This window comes from Podarcis gaigeae (assembly GCF_964106915.1).
Source record: "Podarcis gaigeae genome assembly, chromosome: 3".
Taxonomy (NCBI): Eukaryota; Metazoa; Chordata; class Lepidosauria; order Squamata; family Lacertidae; genus Podarcis; species Podarcis gaigeae.
This window is the reverse complement of record NC_139680.1, coordinates 121,130,687-121,155,153: the sequence shown is the minus strand read 5'-3', so window position 1 is coordinate 121,155,153 and position 24,467 is coordinate 121,130,687. Positions and strand designations below refer to the sequence as shown.

The following is a 24,467-nucleotide window of genomic DNA, read 5'->3' as shown; positions in this document are numbered from 1 at the left end:
TCAGATGCTTGGTGGGTCCTGAGTTGACCACATCAGGAGTCACATGCTCCCAAGGCGTTTCATAGTATGTTATTGTGCTTGCAGAGTTTTAAATGGCACACAGAGCCAAAATAATCACAAACCCCTCAAAAATAATGCTCTTTCCCCAAAACCCTTTATTATTATTTTTAAAAAACGCCCCTTCATCCTTCCAACTGGGACACATAACAATAATAATAATAATAATTTATACCCCACCCATCTGGCTGGGTTTCCCCAGCCACTCTGGGCGGCACCCAACAAAGTATTAAAATACAATAACCTATTAAACATTAAAAGCTTCCCTAAAGCTTCTCTAAAAGTCTGGTAGTTGTTGTTCTCTTTGACATCTGCTGGGAGGGCGTTCCACAGGGTGGGTGCCACTACCGAGAAGGCCCTCTGCCTGGTTCCCCGTAACTTGGCTTCTCTCAGTGAGGGAACCGCCAGAAGGTCCTTGGAGCTGGACCTCACTGTCCGGGCAGAACCATGGGGGTGGAGATGCTCCTTCAGGTATACTGGACTGAGGCAGTTTAGGGCTTTCAAGGTCAACACCAACACTTTGAATTGTGCTTGGAAACGTACTGGGAACCAGTGTAGGTCTTTCAAGACCAGTGTTATGTGGTCCCGGCGGCTGCTCCCAGTCACCAGTCTAGCTGCCGCATTCTGGATTAGTTGTAGTTTCAGGGTCACCTTCAAAGGTAGCCCCACGTAAAGAGCATTGCAGTCGTCCAAGAGAGAGATAACCAGAGCATGCACCACTCTGGCGAAAGGTAGAGTCTCATCCTGCGTACCAGATGGAGCTGGTAAACAGCTGCCCTGGACACAGAATTGAGCTGTGCCTCCATGGACAGCTGTGAGTCCAAAATGACCCCCAGGCTGTGCACCTGGTCCTTCAGGGGCACAGTTACCCCATTCAGGACCAGGGAGTCCTCCACACCTGCCCGCCCCTTGTCCCCCCAAAACAGTACTTCTGTCTTGTCAGGATTCAACCTCAATCTGTTAGCCACCATCCATCCTCTAACCACCTCCAGGCACTCACACAGGACCTTCACTGGTTCAAATTCGAAAGAGAGGTAGAGCTGGGTGTCATCCGCATATTGATGAAAACCCAACCCAAACCCCCAGAACACAAAATGAAGCAACCACATCATAAAGAGCAATGCTTCTGAATACCAGTTGCTGGAAATCACAGTGGGTGTGGGGTATCAAGAATGTTCTTGTGTTCAGGTCCTGCTGAACGCAAGAAGAACATCTGCTGGATCAGGCAATGATGCCCACAGATGCCCATTACAGGAAACCTGCAAGCAGATCATATCTACCACTCCCCAGTTGCAATCTCACCGCCCTAGTTTCTAAGCTGTTTTCAAAGATAACCTTGCAGAGAACGTGCTGCAAAAACCCAACTGGTCCAAGTGTCATTGGCAGGTAGCCACCAGCCAAACACGTCCAACTACCTTTCCCACATCCTCAGGCCTCAACAATCGAAAGACAGCCAACAGCACCGGGTCAAATAGCACCAGGACACTTCCACTAATGGAACTGTACTAAACCTGGAGGGTGTGTGGTTTGGGAGCTGCATGGTCAGGGAAAAAACAATGCTGTCCGGGGTTGTAAAGACTGCGGAGAGAAAAATTGGGTGCCCTCTTCCCACCTTGGATCAAATTTATGCTTCCAGGTGCCAAAAGAAAGCTGAGGAGATAGCACAGGATAGTGCGCACCACGGAAAAGATCTCTTTCAGCTTCTGCCTTCTGGAAGAAGGTCCAGGGTTATAAAGACTAGGACTAGCTGCCTGAGAAACAGTTTCTATTCAAATGCGATTTTGGTTTTAAACGCAGTGTAAGGTAGTCTCTATGGAAGTATATTGCATTTAATTATAGGGTACCAGAGTTTTTAGGGGGCTAACCAGGCTGGGATAGATGGGATAGCAGGCTTGTTGGTTTCTGAATGTCTCATGTAGATTTTCAATTTTGTTCTTCTGTATGGGACAATGACAATAAAGATTACCGTATCATATCGAATCGAAACTTGGCACAAGAGATGCAAATGACATTCTATTAAGCTTGCAAAAATGTCACAGGATGCAGCTGAGGGCTGAATGGACATATCTCACTGGATATATCCTCAATGCACCAAGCTCCTAAACACTTGGGTAAGGCAGTCACCAGTTTCCTGGCAGTGCCCACATACTCATGCCTGGCCATTTGTGCTAGGATCACATGCAAACCATGTGTGTGAGAAAAATTAGTGAGACGAGAAGAGAAAAATTACGTGGGCTTCCTGATTTGTGGTCCAGTGCCCTGTGAGTTTCATTCAGGTGGTCCATGGTGTGCGTGCGGATGCACAGTTGAAGGCAGGAGAGGGCACATCCCTTGCATTGCAGTGGTACCTCTGGTTCCGGATTTAATTCGTTTCTGGGTGCTGTGCACACCTACAAAAATCTGTAACTAGAGGTGCTGCATCTGCACATGCACATGGCATGCAGAGCACTTCTGCGCATGCGGTGAAAGCCGGAAGTATACACTTCCAGGTTTGCCGCAGCCATAACCCGAAGATTCTGTGACCAGGAGGTTACGCAACATGCGGTACCATTGTATTCATATTTATTTCCAACTGTATTTTTATTGCTTCCTTCATTTCTTAGATTGTAATTATGAGGTTAGAATTTGAACTCAACGGAACTTAAATTTTAACGCAATAGACTGCAATATATAATCAGCCTCCCTGGCACCTGATTCACCAGCTCCGTTCCGTCTCCAAGGACGGCACTACCAAGCGATTTAGGAGGTAATGAGATTTCAGTTAATGGCAAGGGGGGGGGGGGTACTTGGCAGATTTGTTCAAATCCCATTATCTCTATCCTTCTTGCGGAAGTCGGGAAAGGCTGCTCCTGAGCATTTGGAGTCAGTGGAAGAGATCACTCTAGACGACTGCTTTGCCTGCACTGTAGTAAATCCAGTATTGTGGCCCTGCAGGAAGGGCTGCAAACATTGCGCCTTGAGCTGTGGCAGACAAGCAGCACCAGCAGCACCAGAACACCAGAAGGCAACCTGTCAAACATTTGGCATCCCGCCTGCAAAGCCAAAAGGTTTTGCTCTCGTTGGCTTCATACCTCCAGATGAGCAAAGCTCTCTTCCCAAATCTATTCTTTTCTGCAGGTAAAGGAAGGAGAGGTGAGGACCTCCTTTGCCAACTGGATGTATTTACCTACAACACCCATCAGCCGCAGGTAGCAGGAAAGTTGCCGTCAACAGCAGGTTGGCAAAGGCTGGGTTAGGGCCTTAAAGCTGTTTGTATACCCAGGTATTCAGCACCACCAGCCAACTCTGTGCTTGGGAGTTTATTTTGTTGGTTATTACTTACTAACTTTATTTATTTATAGTCCACCTTTTTCTCCACGGAGCTAAAAGTGGATTGCATGGTTCTCCCTTCATTTAACCCACACGACAAGCCTGTGAGGCAGTTTGGGCTGGGTGACCAAGATGCTGCTACTGGTCTCTTGGTGAAGAGGAGACCAGCAGCTTCTCCTATCTGCTGAGAGGCCGCTGTATAGTGGCTTTGGAGGCCCCAGCCAGATAGGTGGGGTATAAATATATTATTATTATTATTATTATTATTATTATTATTATTATTAGGGCTGGTGAGAACCGGCCGATCTGGCCTGCAAGGAGCTTGCTGCAGCCGCTGTTGTGGCAGCGAGCGATGCATTCCTTGGTTGCTGGATCTGCCGTCCCTGTGGATCCTGCTGCCTGAAGCGATCGCCTCACCTTGCCTCGTGGGTGGGCTGGCCCTGTTACTTTTCATGGTTTCTTTGGAGAGAAGCAGACTATCAGCCCAGGTTGAGACGTAATGCTGAGCTAGACCATGGTTTCTATCCTGGCAGCATCAGGAGCAAGCGAGGAGGGGAAACCCAACCAGGACATCCAAATCTATAGTACTCAGCAATTTGCTTCATATGTGTAATTTAAAGAGGTCACAGAATTCTTCTTGCTTTAGAGAAGAATGTGGGTTATAGTGGTGTTGGGTTTGAGTTTTGAGTACCAGTGCAGCCAGTGCTTACACACAAACAAGCTCTGCCACAGATCAGTCAACCTTAATATTTGTAATTTTGGACAGCACCAAGGACTAGATGAAGATAATAATCCCATTCATTCTTCCCTTGGCAGCTCCTGCTGAGATGCAGCCCCAGACCATTCATTTCTCAATTGTTTGGCTTTTAAGCACCAGAGAGTCAGATTACTATTATGGGAAGTGCTGAATAGGAGGCAGAGGGAGAAAAGAAGGCTGGGTGATCTGGGACAGAGCAATACTAGAGGGAAGGCTGGCTTGATAGCGCAATCTTCACACCAGAAGATAATCAAGATCAATCTTCAAACCTGAAGGCAATCAAGATTAAGTTTCAATTTAATCACCTAGGAGGACGACTCCTTCCAGAATAACCCTAAACTCATCTTACAAAGCCGAACAATCAGGTCACTTATTATTTTGCAAGTGGTTGGTGCAAAGAGTTAGTTAGTGCATGACGACGACTCCTAACCTGAGCCATCAGCCCAGGCCTTAGTGAAGGAAACTCCATGCCTTTCCTCCTGCAGATGCGCAAGCTGACACCTCAATGCACTTTGCAGCTTGAGGCTGCCTTCGGAATGGGTCATTTGAAGCAGTGGCCACTTCTCTCTCCCCAATGACAGCTCCAGAGATATACAAGGTAAACTTTGAAGCTGAGAGGTGGTGGTTGGCCCAAGGTAAGCTTCATGGCTGAGGGGTGTTATAATTTTTTTTTTAGGGTGCAGACACATAGCAGACACACACTCCTCAGAAAACCAATCCTTTGCCCTTCAAAATTTAGGAAATATTCCCTGAGGAAATTACACTTCATTTGGTTATTTGGGATGAGCAATCCCAAAACCATCTCTGTTCATCTTGGAAAACCTTTCCCAATAGCTCTTTCACTGGCAAATCCTTCCAGCTGGTCTGGCAAATTTCTGTTAACCTCAAACCAGACCTGCCAAATGAGCATCTTTTGTGTAACAATAGGTATTTACCATTTCAAAGGAATGTCCCAGACTAGCCAGGGAACCAGGCCAGAAAAATCATATCCATGCTCCAAAATCCTAAAGACGCCAAATCACACAGAATTCCTTTGTCTTACATATATTGCCCTTTTTCCAAGTTCAGAAGCTAGGGAAGGTATCATCCCGAAACAGTTCAAAATCCAAGGTGCGGCTTCCAATTGGCTGCAGGAGTTTCCTGCAGCCAACCAGAAGCTGCGGAAGACGTTCGGCTCCCCAAAATTGTTCACAAACCGGAACACTCACTTCCGGGTTTGCGACGTTCGGGAGCCGATTTGTTCGAACACTAAGCCGTTCGACAACCAAGGTACCACTGAGTCAAGGGACCATGCTAACTCCAGTTTCTGGCTGGAAACTAAGGCAGATCTCGTGGACAGAAGGTTCCAGTTTGGTGAAGGAACTTCCAGCCTACAAAAACTGCCACCACAATAAACTAGTTCATCTCCATCGCAGCCAAGTCGCTCATTTTCTCTAGAAGCACCACTGATTAGGTAGAGTCCTTTGCTGCAGTTTGAAAACGACACACTTCAATTAGAGACGTAAACCCAAAGTTTCTGCTTCCCCTTCAGAAAAGAGTTTTAGCATGGTGCTACTTAAACTGTCTAGATGCCAGCCTTGCCTAACCTGGTGTTCAGGACTACAACTCCCATCAGCCCTAGCAGGCAGATCTAAGATGGTCGAGGCTGATGGGAGTTGTAGTCCAAAATGTCTAGAGGGCACCAGGTTGGACAAGGCTGGCAGAGAAATGGACTTTCAATGCAGCGACATTTTCTGGCAATGAGGGGGGGGGGGAGGAGGAGGAGGTGGAGCTGGCTGGCATGGTCTGAAGTTCACCTGGCAGGGGGGAAGGTATTTGGGACACAATTACTGGTGTAATCTTGAGCCTGCATATCACGTAGCCTCGGGTCCCATTACAGAAGCACCTGCTCTGGTTTCAGAGCCCAGCCACTGCCAAGAGAAACAAGACACCTGCAACTCCAGCCTACAGAGAAAGCACCTGAGTGCGGCCCTCAGTTCCTTTCCATTAAGTTTATTTCGCGTGTTAGTATGAAAGTAAATATCTAAAACATCATAAAAGAGCATGATTTATTTTTCTCATCAATGAATGTTCTCCAGTTCTCAACAAATTACACACCAGTCTTCTTTGTTGTACGCATGTATAATTTGTTAATTCTGACATTGTTTTCGTAAGAAATTATTTCCCAAGCATGGAGCCTGCTTTTCCCAGAGCTGCTGAACACTATGTTGATGTTTTCACCCAGCTAGTCACGCCAACCCCAAGAACCTGCTCCTGGACCATCACCACTGCTTCAAATCCCACAAGTATGCCCAGGCAACTCCCCATTTGAGCAAGACTGGCATGTGTGCACCAATTTTGGCACTGCAAGGGGGTGGAGGTGGAGCAGGGCAGGATTGGTGCCCAGAACGCAACCCCTGTGAAAATGGGGAGTTGCCTGTTTGCGAAATTGGGATTTTTTTTTGCGTGCACTTGTTTACAATAAATTTGCTGCCCCATTTACTCATTTTGGAGAGGTCCTTTTGGAGCTTTTCGCAATCCTTTTTTCCCTTTAAGAACCCTGAACCATTTAGCATCATCCGCGATCTTAGTCACCTTGCGAATCACCCCCAGCATAGGAGAGTCCACAGCAACTCAGAAGAATAATTACATCACAGAGGTAAGGCTCGTTAGAAGTCAATGAAAAATCATGCCAATCTCCTCTCTTCTTTATAAAAGTGTTGGTTAAAAGGTAAAGGTAAAGGGACCCCTGACCATTAGGTCCAGTCGTGGCCGACTCTGGGGTTGCGGCGCTCATCTCGCTTTATTGGCCAAGGGAGCTGGCGTACAGCTTCCGGGTCATGTGGCCAGCAGGACTAAGCCACTTCTGGTGAACCAGAGCAGCACACAGAAACGCCATTTACCTTCCTGCCGAAGCGGTACCTATTTATCTACTTGCACTTTGACGTGCTTTCGAACTGCTAGGTTGGCAGGAGCTGGGACCGAGCAACGGGAGCTCACCCTGTTGCGGGGATTCGAACCGCTGACCTTCTGATCGGCAAATCCTAGGTTCTGTGGTTTAACCCACAGTGCCACCCGTGTCCCAGTAAGTGTTGGTTACAAAACAGCAAATATAAAAATCCAAGTCTATTTTATTGGGGGCGTGGGGTGGGATTATATTCCCCTGCAGAAAAACCACAAATATTTCACAGTAAATGCAGACCTTTGCTGTTTCAATGCAATTTCAAGTAAGCCTTATGCAATCTCTCGAAGTGCAGCTTTGAGCTGAGCTTCAAACTGTTTTATTCTGTCTCTGTAATAGGGCATTGTTCTTACCGATTTTTTTTCTTTAATTAATTTGTATTTAAAAATACTGCAGAATTGATTTGCAAGCCTCTGAGAGAATTTTTATTGATGGGCAGCCATATAAAGCAAAGCACAGCAAATAGCGGTTCCACAGCCAAGCGACAGAAACTGCCTTTTGATGAGGCGTCCTCCCAGCTATCATCTCTTTGCAGAATTAGGAGCGCGGCAGAGCTTCAAGGCTCAAGTGCCAGGAGGCTGTGTCTCTCGCTTAAGCCTGCCCTGCAATAATGCCCCTCCTAATTAGCCACGTTCAATTACTAAGCCCATCGTAAATCAGCCAGAAGCAACATTTTCTTTAGCCGGAAGACAGCAAAACCAAACCTCTCTCGGTCAGGATAAAAACACAAGTCTGTCGTTAGATCTACGCAACGCTTTCGAAGGACTCATGTTTCCAGAAGCATCTCAGGGCCAAATGGAAGGTTAACTTGAGCCTGGGCTGATGTCTGAATTCAAAACATGGTAACAGATACTCCTCTCCTCCTTCTAGACCAGGCTTCCCCATCCTGCGGCCCTCCAGATGTTTTTGGCCTACAACTCCCATGATCCCTAGCTAGAAGGACCAGTGGTCAGAGATGATGGGAATTGTAGTCTCAAAACATCTGGAGGGCTGAGGTTGAGGAAGCCTGTTCTAGAGGCTACAGCAGGAGTAGGCAAACTGAGGCCTGGTGGACGGATCTGGCCCAATCGCCTTCCAAATCCGGCCTGTGAATCAGCGTGTCTTTACATGAGTAGAATCCTTTTATTTAAAATGCATCTCTGGGTGATTTGTGGGGCATAGGAATTTGTTCATTTTCCCCTTCAAAACATAGTCCGGCCCCCCACAAGGTCTGAGGGACAGTGGACCAGCCCCCTGCTGAAAAAGTTTGCTGACCCCTGGGCTATGGCATCACACAGGCAAAAGTTAACCCACGAGCTAAACCAGGGGTCGGCAACCTGCGGCCTATGGGCCACAAACGGCCCATGGGGGTTCATTTAAATGGCCCATGAGCCTCCTCCGAACCAAGCCACCCACTTGGTGAGTCCCCATGAGCTGCACTAAACTGGAAATTGCGTCTGTGCAGATGCGATCTGGCCCACAGAGCGATCTCCACGGGAGTGAACCGGCCCAGGCGAGATAAACCTTGCCGACCCCTGCGCTAAAAATGAAAATGTGAGGAAAACCTGCTGGGTCAGGCCATTGGGCCATCTAGTACAGCATTCTGTTCTCACAGCGCCAACCAGATGCCCAGGGAAAACCCGCAAGGAGGATCAGCAACTGTTAGTCCAGGCATAGGCAAACTCGGCCCTCCAGATGTTTTGGGACTACAACTCCCATCATCCCTGAGCACTGGTCCTGTTAGCTAGGGATAAAGGGAGTTGTAGTCCCAAAACATCTGGAGGACCGAGTTTGCCTATGCCTGTGTTAATCAGATACACTGCTGCCTCTGAGCGTGGAGGCCCAGCCCAGCCATTATGGATAGAGTCCATGGATAGACTTACACTCCTCTTTTAAAGCCATCTAGGTTTCTGGCTTTCAGTCACCTGCCCAAGCGAGTTCCACAGTTTGTCCTTCATGTAAAGATCACAGGGCAGTTTACAACATAAAACACAAAATTCATAATAGCAAAAAAACCCAACAGCCTAGGATCAAAACTATCAACCCACCCTCCAAGCTCTGAGCTAGAAAGGGGTACTCATGGGCTGGATGCTAAGCTATGAAACATTTTGCATTTGATAGTAGGCCTGGATTGTGGCAGATGTGCACTATTCCTGTAAAAATAATTAGACTATTTGCGACTAACGACTAAACAACATTTGCAAGAGTGACACCTCTTCTTTGTGCCCCTCGTGTATCTGGAGTTTAAGAGAGGACCACTGCAAACAGCCCAAAACAAGTTCCCACTGCCTCCAGTCTTTCTTTTCCCAACACAGAATTGAAACTGCTCCAGGCCTATAAGTGAGATTAAGGAAAAGACAAATCCTTTGGGAGAACTATTAGATCATATTTAAATGAGTGGATATAAGATTGAAAACAAGATGATAATTTGCTTGGAAAAACTTTTTAACAATGTAAGTGGGAGCAGGAGACGTGAGGAAGTCCAAAGGAGTTATGGAATTTTGTGTATGACATAAGCATTGTTGTTTGTTATTTATGCTTTTTTCTTATAAAAATCCTTAATAAATATTTATATATATATAAAAAAAGAAACTGCTCCAGGCCTGGCCTTCATTCTAAACCTGCTTGGAACTATATTAATACACGCAACCCTGCTATAGCTGCTGGCAAACAATGCACATTGGCTAGGATGCAGGATTTCCAAGAAACTCCCCATTTCCAAGGCAGGTTTCTTGTCCCTTTGGATGGAAACCTGGGACTGAAATGTGTGTGTGGCCTGATGGAAGTTTCAGAAGCCAGAGCTTGCTGAATTATACAATTTCAAGGAGCCAGGGTACTCCAAAGAAGAGGGAGACAGTCTTGTGCAGCAGGAGGAATTATGGGGTACAAAGCTTGCTGTGGAAGATGCACAGCTTATGCCATTTGTTCTGCCTGAAGCATCCCCACATCCAGCCCACCTCTGTACAGCCAGATGCCACACTCTGGTCTCCCCAGGTACAACTAGGTTCAGCTCTGCCCCATAGCCTCATCAGGCATCACTGGCTTTTGCCGGCAGAATTTTTGTAAAAAAAGAAGGAAGAGGTGCAATAAGCCCAGCACCTTGTTGTTGTTGTTGAGTCGTTTAGTCGTGTCCGACTCTTCGTGACCCCCTGGACCAGAGCACGCCAGGCACTCCTGTCTTCCACTGCCTCCCGCAGTTTGGTCAAACTCATGTTCATAGCTTCGAGAACACTGTCCCACCATCTCGTCCTCCATCGTCCCCTTCTCCTTGTGTCCTCCATCTTTCCCAACATCAGGGTCTTTTCTAGGGAGTCTTCTCTTCTCCTGAGGTGGCCAAAGTACTGGAGCCTCAGCTTCAGGATCTGTCCTTCCAGTGAGCACTCAGGGCTGATTTCCTTCAGAATGGAGAGGTTGGATCTTCTTGCAGTCCATGGGACTCTCAAGAGTCTCCTCCAGCAACCATAATTCAATTTGCTTGCACAGAGGCAACCCAGACCTGATGCAATGCAACTGACCCACGTCCAAGAGGAGGCCTCCTGCTCCTTAGGGGAGAAACTGCTGGATTCCCTTTCTTCCCAAAGGGAGCCAGATGGGGAGAAGGCAGCACCTACGTGCAAGTGAAGCAGCCCTGCCCAAAGCCCTGTGGCGTTTTTCTCTGGGGCTGCAGCACATGATGCTGGCCTCCTAGCATGTCAGCAAGAGGCGGCAGTGGCTGCCAAGTGGCAAGCTCGAGGGAGAGCCATTCCCAGCTCTCCGTCCTTTGTGCGCATTGCAGAAGCACACCAAAGGCCTCAGACTGCCTGAGCCGCAAGACTTTAATCATTCCGCTGGGATCCCAGAGGAGGAGGGCAGGCAGAGCAGTCAACGCCGCTGAAATGCAGATTCTGGGCTGAGCCAATCCCCTCCGTTCAAAGCTCTGCCTGGGAAATGGCTTCAATTGTGGCTCCATTTAGATTCACACTCCAGAGTCACCTTTGTTCAACCTTGCTCACTATAGTGCAAAAATGTAGATGGTCCTAATAAAAGGTGTGCCATATCACTGCGGCTACCTGTCATTTTTGTTTCTCCTCTTTTTCAGAGACCTGCAAAAATAGGTTTGCTCTGCTGGATCTTTCAGAAAGAGGCCCTTTTTGCTGGCCCGTATCAGGGATGAAACCTGCTGCTCTTTATTTGCCATCTGTCAGACCGTTTTAGATTTCACTGCTTGTCATTTTTTAATGGACTGAACTTTGCTTTCCAACCGTTCGAAATGCTTTATAAATCAGCATAAAAAACATGCTAAATTAAAATTAATTTAGCCTTGAAAGCCAAGGTTTGAGTCTTCAAAATCCTCCTTTTCCACTGAGTGCTGTTGCGTTCATGCCCTGCTTGTGGTCTTCTTCTCAGTCACTGTGGGAAGCAGGAAGATTAGACAGGCCTTTGGTTTGATCCAGCTGCACAAGGCAAAAGCAAAGATTTCTTTCCAGGACTGCAGAGAGCAAAGGAATGGTGTCTACATGGGCTGCTTTCCCTGTGTTGAAGCTCTAGCTATGTCAGGATCAGTCAAGGCGGTCCGGACCTTGCCCCAGGTAGGAGAAGACCACAAACTGATTTCATTAGAGGCCTCTGTGTGAGAAAACTTAAGTAGTAGTTCTGTTACAACCTCTGAGAATTGCCAGGCTGCTGCTGCTCATCCTTCAAGCCATACTGATAGAACCATAGAATTGTAGATTTGGAAGGGACCCTATATCTCAGTTTCTGAGATATAGTAGCTAGGAGCTAATTGGCACCTTAAACCCTGATTATGGGCACAACAGAATGTCTAGGCGTAAAAGAAGTAAAAGTAAAATAACTGCAAACAGAAAACCCCTGAAGTAGATTTCTCTATATCACCCCCCCCAAAAAAAAACCACCTCCACTGAGAGGTCATACCTTTAACCATTTCAGGCTATTTCTTTCATATGGAAGCCACTGACAAATTACATTGCCACATCTCTCTCACAATCACACAGGGGCGGGGGGAGGAGGAAGGGAATAAATGACAATATTTTTACTGGATGTGGCAAGCTCTCTGTGGCCATGATCCAAGGAGCCACTTCAGGCAGACTCAAGGGTTTGAACATGCCCAGCAGGACTTGCCATAACATGAAGTGCTTTTGCGTTCTCTCTCCTAAGGCGGGTATACCACCATTGCGTATCCACTCAAAATGACTGAGAGCACTTTTCTGCCTTACGGAAGTGTTTTAAGGGTTACAGAAATAACCTGAAGTGCGCCACAGAAATGCCAAGCGTTATTCATCCTGAAATAGGCGGGCGAGCTTGCATCCCAGCTCACCCTTGTCTGAAGGATGCTGCGTCTAGGCAGTCTGCCTGAACTTTCACGCAACGCAGATAGAGGATCACTCAACAGGGAGCCTTGACAAGTCCTACCAGCTCTTCAGATACAATTCAGATTCGTGATACAATTCTGTGCCAGCATTCTCATATCCTTAGTGTTTTCGAAGAATGCTCTGAGTCAGAGCCACTGATCCTTCAAGCCAGTGTCAACGCAAACTGGTCTGCCACAAATATGGACTGAAAAGCACCTTGGCTATACTTCTTCTTTGGCAATCCCTAGTATCAGAGTAAGATTGTCTTCCATAAACATGGTTTTAACAATGAGTCTGTGAGTGACTGTGGAGGCCAGTTCTGGACCCACACGTCCTTCCACAGTGGGGACATTGGTTTCCGGGCAGGAGTTGATCACGGTGTGGATTTGCCAAGCGTGCCTTCCTCTTAGCACGTTTCTCCCTTGCGTCCTGAGTTCATGAAGTGGATGGCTGTACCACTCTGCTCGCTGAAGCTGTTTAGCACCATGCAATGTGAATTTGCTGGCCAGGACCCAACCATTCATTTATTTATTTTTTGAGGGGGAGGCAAGCACCAGCTTGCTACATGGAGCCTGTCCCACATGCATATCAGGCTCCCACCCCATATATACAACGGGTGGTATTCAACTAAGGTTTACTCAGAATAAACCCACTGAAATTAATGTGAAATCATAGCACTGTAGAGTCGGAAGGGACCATGAGGGTCACTTTGTCCAACCCCCTGCAGTGCAGGAATCATTTTGGCCCTGAATGTGGGGCCCGAACCTGCAACCCTGAGATTAAGAGTCTCATGCTCTGCCGTCTGAGCTATCTGGGAAGGCCCTCGCTAGATGCATTAACGTCAGTGGGTATACACCAGGCACAGGCAAACCTGCCCTCCAGATGTTTGGGACTACAATGCCCATCATCCCTGACCACTTGTTCTGTTAGCTAGGGATGATGGGAATTGTAGTCCCAAACATCTGGAGGGCCAGAGTTTGCCTATGCCTGGTATACTCCAAGTAAAACCTAGAGTTGAATGCCGACCATAGTCATGAGCCAAGAAAGAACATCTTCCATTTTAATTCTGAAATGACATTTCCTATATTTCTGAAATGACACCTTGGCCAATACTGTGAGCTTCTTTTTCTTACCATGCCCTCAAGCCCAATAATCTTTACTGAACATAAAATGGAGATGAGTTCTTCAAAGCTTGCTACCTACTTTGTAGCTTTGAGCTGGTTGTCCTCAGGGAGCGTTATCCTGTTAATGGTTCAGATTTGTTTTTATCCCAGTGGACAAACACATCTCAGACTGAGCAGAGGAGAGGATACTGGGGGCAACATGAACTCAGTCAACCCACAGTTGCAAGGAAGCAGCTTGACTGGTCGGGGACTGCCCAAGAAAGTATTTATATCTTACTGAGTATGACTGCTAGCAACCTGGAGGAACTTGTATTTCATGTATCAGATGCTTGGTGGGCCCTGAGTTGAGTCACATGCTCCCAAGGCGTTTCATAGTATGTTATTGTGCTTGCAGAGTTTTAAATGGCACACAGAGCCAAAATAATCACAAACCCCTCAAAAATAATGCTCTTTCCCCAAAACCCTTTATTATTATTTTTAAAAAACGCCCCTTCATCCTTCCAACTGGGACACATAACAATAATAATAATAATAATTTATACCCCACCCATCTGGCTGGGTTTCCCCAGCCACTCTGGGCAGCACCCAACAAAGTATTAAAATACAATAACCTATTAAACATTAAAAGCTTCCCTAAAGCTTCTCTAAAAGTCTGGTAGTTGTTGTTCTCTTTGACATCTGCTGGGAGGGCGTTCCACAGGGTGGGTGCCACTACCGAGAAGGCCCTCTGCCTGGTTCCCTGTAACTTGGCTTCTCTCAGTGAGGGAACCGCCAGAAGGCCCTTGGAGCTGGACCTCACTGTCCGGGCAGAACCATGGGGGTGGAGATGCTCCTTCAGGTATACTGGACTGAGGCAGTTTAGGGCTTTCAAGGTCAACACCAACACTTTGAATTGTGCTTGGAAACGTACTGGGAACCAGTGTAGGTCTTTCAAGACCAGTGTTATGTGGTCCCGGCGGCTGCTCCCAGTCACCAGTCTAGCTGCCGCATTCTGGATTAGTTGTAGTTTCAGGGTCACCTTCAAAGGTAGCCCCACGTAAAGAGCATTGCAGTCGTCCAAGAGAGAGATAACCAGAGCATGCACCACTCTGGCGAAAGGTAGAGTCTCATCCTGCGTACCAGATGGAGCTGGTAAACAGCTGCCCTGGACACAGAATTGACCTGTGCCTCCATGGACAGCTGTGAGTCCAAAATGACCCCCAGGCTGTGCACCTGGTCCTTCAGGGGCACAGTTACCCCATTCAGGACCAGGGAGTCCTCCACACCTGCCCGCCCCTTGTCCCCCCAAAACAGTACTTCTGTCTTGTCAGGATTCAACCTCAATCTGTTAGCCACCATCCATCCTCTAACCACCTCCAGGCACTCACACAGGACCTTCACTGGTTCAAATTCGAAAGAGAGGTAGAGCTGGGTGTCATCCGCATATTGATGAAAACCCAACCCAAACCCCCAGAACACAAAATGAAGCAACCACATCATAAAGAGCAATGCTTCTGAATACCAGTTGCTGGAAATCACAGTGGGTGTGGGGTATCAAGAATGTTCTTGTGTTCAGGTCCTGCTGAACGCAAGAAGAACATCTGCTGGATCAGGCAATGATGCCCACAGATGCCCATTACAGGAAACCTGCAAGCAGATCATATCTACCACTCCCCAGTTGCAATCTCACCGCCCTCGTTTCTAAGCTGTTTTCAAAGATAACCTTGCAGAGAACGTGCTGCAAAAACCCAACTGGTCCAAGTGTCATTGGCAGGTAGCCACCAGCCAAACACGTCCAACTACCTTTCCCACATCCTCAGGCCTCAACAATCGAAAGACAGCCAACAGCACCGGGTCAAATAGCACCAGGACACTTCCACTAATGGAACTGTACTAAACCTGGAGGGTGTGTGGTTTGGGAGCTGCATGGTCAGGGAAAAAACAATGCTGTCCGGGGTTGTAAAGACTGCAGAGAGAAAAATTGGGTGCCCTCTTCCCACCTTGGATCAAATTTATGCTTCCAGGTGCCAAAAGAAAGCTGAGGAGATAGCACAGGATAGTGCGCACCACGGAAAAGATCTCTTTCAGCTTCTGCCTTCTGGAAGAAGGTCCAGGGTTATAAAGACTAGGACTAGCTGCCTGAGAAACAGTTTCTATTCAAATGCGATTTTGGTTTTAAACGCAGTGTAAGGTAGTCTCTATGGAAGTATATTGCATTTAATTATAGGGTACCAGAGTTTTTAGGGGGCTAACCAGGCTGGGATAGATGGGATAGCAGGCTTGTTGGTTTCTGAATGTCTCATGTAGATTTTCAATTTTGTTCTTCTGTATGGGACAATGACAATAAAGATTACCGTATCATATCGAATCGAAACTTGGCACAAGAGATGCAAATGACATTCTATTAAGCTTGCAAAAATGTCACAGGATGCAGCTGAGGGCTGAATGGACATATCTCACTGGATATATCCTCAATGCACCAAGCTCCTAAACACTTGGGTAAGGCAGTCACCAGTTTCCTGGCAGTGCCCACATACTCATGCCTGGCCATTTGTGCTAGGATCACATGCAAACCATGTGTGTGAGAAAAATTAGTGAGACGAGAAGAGAAAAATTACGTGGGCTTCCTGATTTGTGGTCCAGTGCCCTGTGAGTTTCATTCAGGTGGTCCATGGTGTGCGTGCGGATGCACAGTTGAAGGCAGGAGAGGGCACATCCCTTGCATTGCAGTGGTACCTCTGGTTCCGGATTTAATTCGTTTCGGGGTGCTGTGCACACCTCAAAAAATCTGTAACTAGAGGTGCTGCATCTGCACATGCACATGGCATGCAGAGCACTTCTGCGCATGCGGTGAAAGCCGGAAGTATACACTTCCAGGTTTGCCGCAGCCATAACCCGAAGATTCTGTGACCAGGAGGTTACGCAACATGCGGTACCATTGTATTCATATTTATTTCCAACTGTATTTTTATTGCTTCCTTCATTTCTTAGATTGTAATTATGAGGTTAGAATTTGAACTCAACGGAACTTAAATTTTAACGCAATAGACTGCAATATATAATCACGTCAACGGCTACAGTCGTCTTCACATCCCACATGGCAACTCTGAAATAAGCACCAGCCACATCAGATGGAAAATCCCCTGCCCAGAGTCCTCTAAGATACATCTGGCTCCATCAGCCATCGGATCATAACAAGTCCCCGCGCCCCTTGCAGAGGAAAAAGGCTGCTGATAGCCTAAACCTTGACGCTGGTCTGACAATGACAAAGGACTGCGTGTTAAAAGTTCTCCGCTTTCCAACACCCTTCCCTCTTCCCTGCCTGAGAAAAAGCAGATCAATAGCGTGTCCTGTCACGTGCGCCAGGCCGATAACGTATTGGGACAGTGCCACGGTTGTCATGGCAGCCACAAAGTGTGCCACCCTGTTCCGTAGGACAGCAGTTCAGGGGCGCTCAGTGCCACATCCCAGACAATCTCCTTCTGCTCAGGCAGAGAGAGACCAATGGGCAGACGAATGCGAAGGACACTCAGAATCCTCAGCCTGTTCTCAGAGCCCAATACAAGGGACAGACACTCAGAGAGCTGGCCGCCTCCTGGAAAAGAGGCAGGAGGGGTTGTTTTAGTTAAATAAATTGTTTAAATTGTTATTAAGGAAATGGTTATTTTTCTCCAATAAAGTACAGCAGAAAAGTTGTCCAAATATGAACAATAACAATTATCTGTCTATGTATTTTTAATGGTATAACCAAATCAGTAATTTTTGATATAACTGTAAAAACTACTCTGAAAATTTATGACTCCAAAAACAAAAGCTTCATCTGGTTGTAAATATTAAGATTATACCAGCAAGGTTGAACCAGTCTGTAAAAAAATGAATTTAATCAAGTCTTACTGACTAGTGATTTAAATCGTGATTTAAATCGATTTCATTTAAATCAAATCCACCCTGCTTGGGGGCTTCATACAAGTTTGGGTTCTGGCAGGTTGCAGCAAAATCACCTTGGCAACAGCATCCTTTGATTCACGTCAGAGGACCTGATGGAGGCAGGAGCTGAAATGCCTGACTGTTAAAATTTAATCTCCGTTTTGTCGGCCACTGAAATAAAACAAATATTTGAAGTTCCTACGTGGAAATCGTTCAGTTTCCACGATGATCAAAGGTATTTCCCTGAGCAAACTGCTGCGAAGCAGAGCAGGAGACCTTGAACAGCTCCTGGCGCATCTCTTGTCCGGGAGGAAAGGACTGCACATGCGAGCTGAGGAGGACGCCAGTTCTGTCGAACTCCTGTATTAATGGCTCCTTTTTGCATCCACGCACGCACAGCAGTTCTAGCAGCCCCCCACGTCACTGAGGTCCAACTTCCTCAGGAGATGCCCCAAATTGTTTCCCAACCTAAAGGTGAACTGATGATGGAGCAAGCATGGCATGCCAAAGTTTGGGATTTTTATGCGGGTAAGCTGTGGCTCTCCTCCTCTCCTCAGCCAAGAGCTCACCAGGTGACCTTAAGACAGGTCAGCAAGAAAACAGGTCCCTCCTGCAAGGAACCTACAAATAAAAAAATGACACAATTGCAATGTGCTGCATGTGGAAATAGCAAACACAGCACAATAATGCACCTTACAGGGAAATAGTCAAGCTGAGCAGCTACCTGGAACTTCTCAGAAGAAGAGCAGCTTATACCAGGGGTGAGCCAAAACTCTTCTCGCTATTTGTGGGCTGCAACTGGGGGAGGAATTTTACCAAACACTCTGCATGGGCCCACTGCAAACATTTTAACATTTCCTCACCAGTTGCTTTAACTATAGCATTAACTATATAGTTAAAGCTATGGTTTTCCCAGTAGTGATGTATGGAAGTGAGAGCTGGACCATAAAGAAGGCTGATCGTTGAAGAATTGATGCTTTTGAATTCTGGTGCTGGACAAGACTCTTGAGAGTCCTATGGACTGCAAGAAGATCCAACCTCTCCATTCTGAAGGAAATCAGCCCTGAGTGCTCACTGGAAGGACGGATCCTGAAGCTGAGATGGTGGGACAGTGTTCTCGAAGCTACCAGCATGAGTTTGACCAAACTGCGGGAGGCAGTGGAAGACAGGAGGGCCTGGCGTGCTCTGGTCCAGGGGGTCATGAAGAGGCGAAGACTCCCTGGAAAAGACCCTGATGTTGGGAAAGATGGAGGGCACAAGGAGAAGGGGACGACAGAGGACGAGATGGTGGGACAGTGATCTCGAAGTGGCCAGCATGAGTTTGACCAAACTGCGGGAGGCAGTGGAAGACAGGAGAGCCTGGCATGCTCTGGCCCAGGGGGTCACGAAGAGGCGGACACGACTAAACAACAACAACAACAACACCAGTTGCTCCATCTCCTTGATCATTTTGCTTCCCCTTTTCGAAGCCTTTCCAGGTCTTTAATGTCTTTGTTTGAGGTGAGGAGACCAGAACAGTACACAGTACTTACCATTCCCGTCCAATTTGGTTTCAGAGTGGCCTTCCCCTTGTCCAGGCATAGGTAAACTCAGCCCTCCAGATGTTTTGGGACTACAACTCCCATCATCCCTAGCTAACAGGACCAGTGGTCAGGGATGATGAGAGTTGTAGTCCCAAAGCATCTGGAGGGCCGAGTTTGCCTATACCTGCCCTTGTCCCTCTCTAATGAAATTTCCTTATTGCTTTTGCTCTTTCAAGTTTGCTGGAGGGAGAATGATGGAGATGGAGGCTTCCTGCCTGCCTTCCCAGCACAACGGGGCCCACCCAGGCTCCTTCGCTGCCTGCCTATCGGCGGGCAACAAAGACAGCTTTATCCCAGCATGCAGTTAACCAACTTGAACTATGCATGCTTAATGACACCACAGACCATTTTATTGTTCCACAGTCTGCTTATTGTGCACTTATTGTTCCTGCTCTTTTTGCGAAACCTTCCTGGGGGCATGTATTCAATGAAAGGCAGGACAGAACAAACACCGTGGCTAGACAGTAATAAATAAGAGGCAGCAAGCTACCGCCGACAGAAGGAAAAGGGAGGATATTAGTGTACAAAATCAATTCCGGAAACCGGTACTATTCTATCCAAGGAGACGGAGGCAGGTGGGCTGGGCTCAAGAGAGGCAAGGAGATGGACAAGAAGAGCGAGAAATGTCACACTCACCTCCCTTCTCCGATTATCGGAACACCCCCCCCCCCCCAATAAAAAACCCCTCTCTGGTTGCAGACATTCAAAAGAGGATCATCAGTCTGGTAGCTTAGCCCTGAAAAAATCCATCCTGCTTCACGCGGGATGTTTCACACTTTACACCCAATTCGGAAAAGTAGCAATCTTGCAACATGCAAAAAGGAATTTCCCAAATGGGCCCCCAGAAAGTCAGAGGAGAATGGTAGGGAGGTGCTGGTCACCTGCGCAGATCTGCTCATAAATTAAAAGTCAGCCAGACTGCCCAGCTAATTACAGCTCACTTAGCAAGAAAAGGGCAGTTTACTGCAATGCACCTCTGCCTGCTTGCTCATCTAAGAACGCTTCCCCAGGGAAGGTGCATTGCTCAGTGGGTGCAGCGCCTGAATCACACCCAGGTTCAACCCACACCATCTCCAGGCAGATTCCTTGTCTGAAGCCCCAGAGACCCACTGCAAATCAGTGCTGCGCTAGATGGACCAGCGCTCTGACTCAACAACAGGTAGCTTCCGAGGCACCTTTGTAGGAACAATATCCAGGTAGGGCTAGAAGAGTCCCTGGAAAGAAACCCTGGGAAGCCACAACCAACATTCCCTGGCCTGTTCCTCTGCAGTCGTTGCGGCACTGCAGTTCCCATCAGCCCCAGCCAGGCTCACCAAAGGACCATGAAATTGTGCAGCCTAACCCTCTGCAGTGCAGGGATCTCAACTGAAGCTTCCATGGCAGGTGACCATCCGAACTCTGCTTAAAAACCTCCAGGGAAACAGAGTCCACCACCTCCCGAGGGAGACCGTTCCACTGTCAAACAGCTCTGACTGTCGGGAAATTATCCCCGGTGTTTAGTCAGAATCTCCCTTCTTGCAATTATTAGCCATTGGTTTGGGTTCTGTCCTCCGGAGCAGGAGACAACAAACTCGCGTCATCTTCCCTGGGGAAGCCTTTCGAATGACTATCCTATCTCCTCTCAGTCTCCTCTTTTCCAGCCTAAACATACCCAGCTCCTTCAACCGCTCCTCATACGGCTTAGTTCCCGGACCCTTGAACCTCTTGATTGCCCTGCTCTGCACACCTTCCAGCTTGTCAACATCCTTCTTAAATTGTGGCGCCCAAAACTGGACACAGGACACCAGGTGGGGTCTGGCTAAGGCAGAAGAGAGCGGTACTATTACTTTCCTTGATACAGACACTCAACATCTGTTGATACAGCCTAGAATAGCATTCACTTTTCTTGGTGCTGCATCACATGGTTGGCTCATGTTAAGCTTGTGGTCTACTAAGACCCCCAGATCCTTTTCACACATTGTGGGAGTTGTTACAAGTTGTAGTCTAGCATTATCTGGAGAGCCACAGGTTCCTCACTCCTGGTTTATATCCCTGCTCCACGTGAGGCACTCAAGGTGGCTCACAAGAAGATGACACATACACACACACACACGTCAATAAAGAGGCACACTACAAAAAATTCCCAGGAGACAGGCAGACAATATAAATCAAATACTGTCAAGGAAACAGGCTGGCAGAAAAGTCAAACAAGAATAGACTCTAAGAGCCAACCAAAGGCTTGCCAGGACAAAGCACTTCGACTTGGAATGTCACCAGTAAAGGAGACAAATGCATCTCCAAAGCGCAGGCAGGGCAACTGAGAAGAACCCACCCGATCGCCCTGCAGGGCCTAAACTCTTTCCTAGCACATGTTGTGTGGGCCTAGGATGGAGAAGCTGGCTGCAAGCAGCTTTAACTCACAGGGCCCATGACAGGTGGCTACATGACCACCAGAAGGACACACATAAAATCACCAAAAGGAAGTCAAGTCAATAGGCTGATGCAATCATATCATCTCTACAACCACCCTAAGGTAAAGGGTAAAGGTACCCCTGCCCGTACAGCCAGTCGTGTCCGACTCTAGGGTTGCGTGCTCATCTCACTCTAGAGGCCGGGAGCCAGCGCCGTCCAAAGACACTTCCAGGTCACTTGGCCAGCGTGACGAAGCTGCAGCTGGTGAGCCAGCACCAGCGCAGCACACGGAAACGCCGTTTACCTTCCCGCCGGAGCGGTACCTATTTATCTACTTGCACTTAAGAGTGCTTTCGAACTGCTAGGTGGGCAGGAGCTGGGACCGAACGACGGGAGCTCACCCTGTCGCGGGGATTTGAACCGCTGACCATACGATTGGCAAGTCCTAGGCACTGAGGTTTTATCCACAGCACCACCTACCACCACCCTGCCCTCCCTCAAAACCCACATTGACCGCTGCCTGGGTCTGTGGTATATTACACAATGCAGCTGAACTATGATTTTTTTGGTGGTGGTGGGAATGGGACACCTCAATTACAACCTCAAGATAGCGCATGCCAATCCCCAGCTTGCTCCTTGAGTTGCAGAGAAAGTGGCCCTGCCCAACCTTCCTGGCTAGCTTCCAATCCCAAGTGAGCTTCAAGAAACACCTGCAACATTGCCAACAGCTACCTGTAATCAAAAGTTACAAAAGAGGCAGTCCCTGACCCAATCTCCTTCTCCAGCTATCAGCCATTGCATCACTCTTCCCTCCTCCCAAGTCTTTTGGATTCTTGCTTACCCACGCATCCACCGCCACCTCGCCCTCCTGCCCCCCAAACACAGAACCACACCCAAGCAGCCAGCAGCCTTGCTTTCAGATGTGAATGTGTGATATGTTTGCCCTAGAGCAGTTCATACGTTCTTAAACTGTGCTTGCAATCTCCATCCTAGCTTCCTGCTGTCCTGGTCCCAGGGTGGCTGCCAATGTCTCATCCTTTCCCCCTCCTGCAGACCAAAGGATGCTGCTCCTTGGAAATCTTGCACCACAGGTCAAGCCTATTTTTAAAAAGAGCAATTTCTATTTGCCACTGTGCGCCAGTTCCACAGTCCTGGGATCCTCACTCCGTTCGCCACAAGACTCTCACCTATGCATCGCTGCATCATCTTCCCCCTTTATAATTTCCTCCTTCCTCTCACTAAAAACACGAGTCAAGAATTCCAGTAATCCCAGCAGCATAGACTACGTGGTTCTCTTCTCTCCCCCCGCCACCTGCTTTTATCCTTACAACAACTACAAATCCCACAACAACGATTCGCTCCACATCAAAATAACTCCATCAAAATAAGCTCCACATCAAAATAACTTGCTTGGTGGTGGAGGCACACATGACCTTCTCTGAACTGCAAACTGAGATGAAATCCTACAGCCAACAAGACTTCATGTGCGTTAACACCTTCCTGGGTTTGGAGAGGACAGGATAGGAGAGGATTCCTCCTCCCATGCGCCCTTTTCTCAAATCAGCTGACAGTTGTTTTGCTGAACATAAAGGTAGCACACTAAAGGGAGCAAATTATTTTTAGTCTTGCAGATCCCAAGGGAATGTTAAGTGTGCCGTATATGAGACTGCAGTAGTAAACTGTAAGAAATGCAGCAGCCACAAGCCAGCCCTGTATGTCTGATATTATGGGATGGGCATCTTAATTTGATGTTTACATTTTGGCTTTAATACAACCGGACGGCAAGTGTCCCTGTGTATCTTTCTGAAGTACTGTCATCCTGCCCCTTTCTTCCCTTCACCAAGGGCAGTAGCAGGAGAGCATCTGCTTCACTGAAGGTCCCAGGGTCAAGCCAGGTGGAACTGGGAATATCCTTCATCTGTATATGGCAGCTTCCTGTTCCTCCGAAAACGGTGCAGTTTCAGAATTTGTTTTTGTGCTGCTTTCCCTGGCATCCGTCCACCATGTGCACAGATTCCTATGTTCCTAAGTGAACAATGATTTATGCCTTACTGAGCCATTACTCAGCCTGCATGTTGGCCCAGCCCTCGTATATCCAGAAACCGAAGACAGGTTTCCTTCTAAAGAGGTCTAGAATATCACTGAAGTGGCCAGGGTGAGAGCCTTAGGTTTCTCTTGGCCTCTTCTCACACAGGCCAAAGTTTCTAGTTTCAATGCAGCTGTAGGATTGCCTCCATGGTTGAAGAGGAGTAAACAATGTCTCCAAAGCCAGAAATGGGCACCAAAGTGTTGTGTTTCGCATCACTGTAATGCAGAAGACAGCATCTTAAAAAGCAGAGACATCACCTTGCCAACAAAGGTCCATATAGTTAAAGCTATAGTTTTCCCAGTAGTGATGTATGGAAGTGAGAGCTGGACCATAAAGAAGGCTGATCGCCGAAGAATTGATGCTTTTGAATTGTGGTGCTGGAGGAGACTCTTGAGAGTCCCATGGACTGCAAGAAGATCCAACCTCTCCATTCTGAAGGAAATCAGCCCTGAGTGCTCACTGGAAGGACAGATCCTGAAGCTCCAAGACTTTGGCCACCTCACGAGAAGAGAAGACTCCCTGGAAAAATGTTGGGAAAGATGGAGGGCACAAGGAGAAGGGGAAGACAGAGGATGAGATGGTGGGACAGTGTTCTTGAAGCTACCAGCATGAGTTTGACCAAACTGCGGGAGGCAGTGGAAGACAGGAGGGCCTGGCGTACTCTGGTCCAGGGGGTCACGAAGAGGCGGACATGATTAAGCGACTAATCAACAACAACAATGCAGAAGAGGGAACTGTGCATCCCTCCAAATGTTGTTGGGACTCCTAACTCCCATCAGCCCCAAAGAAGCTGAATGTTGGAAGGCTCAGGACAGATAAAAGAATTTATTCCAGCAGTGCACTCCTGTAGGCAGGCATTGCCACCAGACTCGATGGCTTTAAAAGAGCATTAGACAAATACATGGAGGAGGAGAGGGTCGGACTTTGTGAGCCTTGGGGTCCCTTCCAACTCTAAAGCCCCACGATTCCACCCCTTCCTCTTG

General features: G+C 47.7%; 3 protein-coding genes and 1 long non-coding RNA gene across 6 annotated transcripts in view; 2 read left to right on the top strand and 2 right to left on the bottom strand.

Annotated features, from left to right (window-relative positions):
- The window catches only part of LOC310842040 (sterile alpha motif domain-containing protein 12-like), a 225,228-nt gene that overhangs the window by 48,938 nt on the left and 151,823 nt on the right, over positions 1–24,467 (top strand). The window lies entirely within an intron of this gene.
- The window catches only part of PRR30 (proline rich 30), a 146,572-nt gene that overhangs the window by 69,977 nt on the left and 52,128 nt on the right, over positions 1–24,467 (top strand). The window lies entirely within an intron of this gene.
- The window catches only part of LOC310842149, a 119,297-nt gene that overhangs the window by 55,586 nt on the left and 39,244 nt on the right, over positions 1–24,467 (bottom strand). The window lies entirely within an intron of this gene.
- Positions 1–24,467, bottom strand: part of SELENOI (selenoprotein I) — a 69,917-nt gene that overhangs the window by 37,424 nt on the left and 8,026 nt on the right. Inside the window, exon 1 of one of the 3 annotated variants that reach the window (XM_083733643.1) lies at positions 22,356–22,445. The exons of the other annotated variants lie outside the window; for them this stretch is intronic. Within the exon in view, the coding sequence (XP_083589769.1) occupies positions 22,356–22,430 (75 nt within the window). The 5' untranslated portion in view covers positions 22,431–22,445. Of the gene's footprint in view, positions 1–22,355; positions 22,446–24,467 lie in introns of those variants that run through there. 3 annotated transcript variants of the gene reach the window in all.